General features: G+C 45.5%; 1 protein-coding gene across 1 annotated transcript in view; it reads left to right on the top strand.

The window, feature by feature from the left end:
• Positions 1–5,000, top strand: part of LOC130390292 (glutamine--fructose-6-phosphate aminotransferase [isomerizing] 2-like) — a 9,785-nt gene that overhangs the window by 674 nt on the left and 4,111 nt on the right. Inside the window, exons 2-6 of the mRNA XM_056600153.1 lie at positions 605–712; positions 2,352–2,459; positions 2,750–2,875; positions 3,674–3,732; positions 4,217–4,351. Of these exons, the coding sequence (XP_056456128.1) occupies positions 605–712; positions 2,352–2,459; positions 2,750–2,875; positions 3,674–3,732; positions 4,217–4,351 (536 nt within the window). The remainder of the gene's footprint in view (positions 1–604; positions 713–2,351; positions 2,460–2,749; positions 2,876–3,673; positions 3,733–4,216; positions 4,352–5,000) is intronic.

The following is a 5,000-nucleotide window of genomic DNA, read 5'->3' as shown; positions in this document are numbered from 1 at the left end:
GAAATGTGTTGATAACCCTGAGGGGGTTATCGCCCAGCCAGTTCGCAGAGCAGCCCCATCCCATTGCGTATAACGAGAGAAATACTACTACTGTCTACCTGTGAGACGGTGAAAACTGTGTCAAATGATATTGTGTCCAAAGTGCCGTATTTAAATGGCCTGCTGTGTTAGAAACCTTGGATTATTTCTCTCTCTCTCTCTCTCTCTCTCTCTCTCTCTCTCTCTCTCTCTCTCTCTCTCTCTCTCCCCATGAAGACGAGTCTTTGTGGGCTCTAAAAATACAATCCACTTGAGTTAGATATCAATGGTTGTGTTACCTTGACCGTGTCACCCTGGTAGGCCCGTCACTGGTAGGGGTTAGATGCAACATGGTTAACAGATCACTGCCTGGGGACAACAGGAGATAGAAGAGACACACCACTAAGATGGATCCTCACGATAGAGGTGTGATTATGGTGGAGGATAGTTTTATTTTAATGATATGTCTCGTGTGGTTCTACTTCATTACACGCTAGGAGAACCCATGGAGAGTAACAACAGTTCATCCTAGCGTTCTTTAGATTAGCAAACGTCTCCTAAAGTGTCTTGTTGGCTTTTTTCAAAGGAATCTTTGCCTACCTAAATCATGAAGTGCCTCGCACCAGGAAGGAGATATTTGAGACGTTGGTGAATGGACTCAGGAGGCTGGAGTACAGAGGATACGATTCAGCAGGTATACACACACACACACACACACACACACACACACACACACACACACACACACACACACACACACACACACACACACACACACACACACACACACACACACACACACAGAAACACACACAGAAACACACACACACACACACACACACACAGACACACATGCATGCGCACATACACATGCACTTCACAGCTGTGAATGAAACGCAGATTCACACTATTACTAAGATTACTTACGTTCTCTCCACAAAGTCACTCACACTATTCAAACGTGTAAAATAGTATCAACCCCTCGCCTGCGACCTACTGAGGCCGACAAGATGCATGCTGGGTAGATAGACAGACTCCCAGCTGGTGATAAAACTGGTAACCTTTAATATAAGTCACAGTGTGATCCGCGGCCGGACTGCTGCGCTCAGCTATTCTGAACATACCAGCTGAACCAGGTGCTCCTCCTCTTCAGGCAGCACAGAGCCGGTTGTTCAGGCTCTACTAAGGTGCAGCACGGAGGTTAATGATATATCGACCCGTTGGACGTTGGGCCAACCTTGAGTCCTTTTATCATTTGTATCTTCATCCTTCAATGGTTCATAAAACAAAACAGGAAGTTGTTTCCTGAAACAACACAGGGTTTTTTGCTTTTACAAATCAAATGCAACTACTGGTACCCGTATTGTTTCCTGAACCTGAACATGAACCGACGATTTGTGTTTACTGGTGAACATCTGACCAGCAATATAAGGTAAAAGACGCTAATATGAGCACATTTTCCTAATTCCTTTGTAGTAGTCTGGGTGATACATATTGTGATTAAAGATATAATACAAATAGTAAATAAATTAAATATAAATATTTATACAACTTTGTGAAGGCAGGTATAGTTTATTAAAATTATTATATTTGTACTTATATTCAATGAATTTGATTCAAAGGTCGGATAACATCCTAATTATTTGATCTGAGGCATAATTTTTTATTATTATGACAAGTGATTTATGATCAGTAGTTTCTTGCTAGACTAAAGAAGCCATTCACCTTGAATCAGATCCTTTACTCTGTTTGACACTAATCTCTGTTATGGAACATTAGAAACACATCTCCATGACCACAGCGGAGATACTGAAGTCTTCGGGTGATCCATGAGTCACATGTATCGTTGTCAGACAAAATTACCCAATAGGCTTTTGGATAAGAACAAGTAGGTTATTGTGTTAAAGGACAATAGCGTTCTAGGTGATCAAACCATGGTTTCCGCCATCTCTTCTGAATTCACTAAACATAACACAACAATACGACTCTCACTACTTTGTTGTACCCATTCTGCTGTCGAGCAGTAAGCGTCTGAGTGCCTGTTTTTATTGTAAACATGGCAGTAAAGCATTTTCGTCTTTTGTCATCAATGTCGGCCAGTAAGGCGTTTATGGACTTCATTGCAGGGAATCACCATACTAGCACTTTGGTCTTTGTGATAAGACATTTTTCGAAGTGCTGTACTGCTATTGTTTACAATCATGGCGGCACGTTCACGTGAAATGGTTTGAGGCAGTGATTTGGTCAAAAGATGGGCACACATTGTTTGAGTTGGAGGTTCCTGCTACTATATGACTCTCTCAATATCTGAGGGGTATTGTCCCCACTGACAGGCGTTGCTGTAGACGGCCCCAACAAACTGATGACCGACCTCAACAGCAAGGCGATCGTTCTGATCAAGAAGAAGGGCAAGGTCAAGGCTCTGGACGAAGCCCTCTACAGTAGGTCACGATATCACCACCATCGCTGCTATGGCGCCCTTATCTTTATGACTTTATGGTTTACCGTATAACCGTACCTTGATGGTATGACTTTATGGCTATTCCTCACCAACATCATTTCATAGCTGCGGACAATGTTGTTGAACGGCATCTCAAAGTCCTCCACTTTTACTTTCTAGGGGTTAGTTCACTTTATTGTTTTGTTGGTTGATTGCCATGGTTACCCAGAGTCATTCTCTGCTGTTTGGTTCATTTCCTGGTGTTCATAACAAAGTCTTTCCTTCCTACAGAGCAAGACTCACTTGACCTGGACGAGGTGTTGTGCACACACTTTGGCATCTCCCACACGCGCTGGGCCACGCACGGGGAGCCCAGTCCGGTCAACAGCCATCCCCACCGCTCGGACAAGAACAACGGTAACCTGCGCGAGTCCATCGGCTAATGCTAACTCGTAACACTCTCTCACACACACACACACACCTGCACACACGCCCACCTATAGACACATTCATACACACACGCCTGCACACAGGCACACACAGACAGAGGAAGAACCACACACATACACACTCACCTGCACGCCACCCGCATGCACAAACAGACAAATAAACAGACACAGGGCCACAAACAGCCGCACACATGTGTATATGTGTATGCACACACACAACTGCCGTCAATGACAAGTCTTTTATTGACGAAATAAGATGATGGAAGAAATGAGAGAATCCTAGGGAGATAGACAGAATGAAAGAAAGGAAGACCGTATCCCCCATGCTGTTTTCCTTTTTAGCTACAATATGAATGATTACTATAACATGCAGGTGTTCCCTTAAGGAAGGTTTTGCATAATCCAACCTGACGATCCGTGGTGTTTAAAGCATGCTGTCAGCATTCCTTTCTGATATTCTTGGATTCAAAGAGCACATCGTCATGGCCTTACCCTGAAGCGTGTGTCCGAGCATTACCCCGACTTCATCCTCCGACATCAAACTATGTTCTGTTGTAGTATGTGACCAATTATACCACAAAAATGCACTTTGTTGAGTCGACATAGACAGACATAGTGAAATGTGCTAGGTCTGTCTGTCTCCATGGAACCTGACCGATCTGGAGACCGATAAGGACGGCCTACGCTGTTTAACTACCATGTAGTTATTTGACCCTAACCCCACTCTCTCTTATCACTGTTCTGATTACCATCTCTCTATTGGCAGAGTTCGTTGTGATTCACAATGGCATCATCACCAACTACAAAGAGTTGAAGAAGTACTTGGTGAGTATTACACCTTACAGGAATCCATGTCACCATGCATGTGCACACCACTTTGACCACAGGCGGTAGAGACCTTATTGTTATACAGGTTGAACTGGTTTAGGATCTTTTCATTGTATGCGGTTATTTAGAATGTAGCCGATACAGAAACCCTGTTAACATGATCCGTGGGTCGGCTTAGCTCAGGAGGTAGAGCAGTTGTAACCAAAAGGTTGCTAGTTCGATCCCCAGCTCCTCCTAGCTGAGTGTTGATGTGTCCCTGAGCAAGACACTTAACTGCTCCTGACGAGCTGGCTGTCGCCTTGCATGGTTGACTCTGCTGTCGGTGTGTCAATGTGTGTATTAACCGATGTAAGTCGCTTTGGATAAAAGCGTCTGCTAAATGTAAATGTAAAGTCTAGGATGTTGTGACATTTAACCGGCCTTATGAAAATGTAATATCATAATTAAATACACTTTATGCAATATCCCTCCTCCTTTTCAGAGCTCTAAAGGCTATGAGTTTGAGTCCGAGACCGACACGGAGGTCATCCCCAAGCTGACGAAATACATCCACGACAACCGAGAGAACGACCTTCTGTCCTTCTCTACCCTGGTGGAGAGGGTCATCCAACAGCTGGTGAGCAAGGAGCCCCGGGACCGGACGCAGTCAGCCCCGCTGACCCCCGCACTGAGAGACCCCCCCACTAAGAGACCTCCCCCCACTAAGAGACCCCCCCCACTAAGAGACCCCCCCCCCCCCCCCACTAAGGGACCCCCCCCACAAAGATACCCCCCCCCATGAACCACTTACCTTATGGGCGTTCAGCAGACACTTTTATCCAGAGCGACAGACAATAAGTACATTCGTCAGAAGAAAGAGAAACAACAATATATCTCTGTCGGTACGGTAACGATGTTAATAGAAGCTAGTGCCAAGCACTAACTATCACTAGGTTAACCCATTCCCCGTGTCCAACATAGATAGCTAGGGTAAGGCGTCACATAACTAAGTACTATAACTGCGTCCATTAAGTGCCAGCAGGACGTACCCCATGCTACAGTAGGAAGGTTAGGGTTCGGGTTGAACCTCGGCCAATGACCTCACCCAAACAAAACCTCTGCAACATGATGCACACCAGTACGTCGACGTAAGGTGTGGTGAGCGGTTCTCTGTAGCGCCCACGGAGGCCACGCCCCCTGACTTCCTGCCTATGCTGATGAGCGCATGAGTCAGAGTCTCTCAGGGCCTGAGACTAATCGGAACCAGAAAGCCCCCCCCCCACCCC

The sequence above is a fragment of the Gadus chalcogrammus genome, chromosome 10, assembly GCF_026213295.1.
Source record: "Gadus chalcogrammus isolate NIFS_2021 chromosome 10, NIFS_Gcha_1.0, whole genome shotgun sequence".
In the NCBI taxonomy this organism is placed as follows: Eukaryota; Metazoa; Chordata; class Actinopteri; order Gadiformes; family Gadidae; genus Gadus; species Gadus chalcogrammus.
This window is presented reverse-complemented; position numbering and strand designations above follow the sequence as displayed.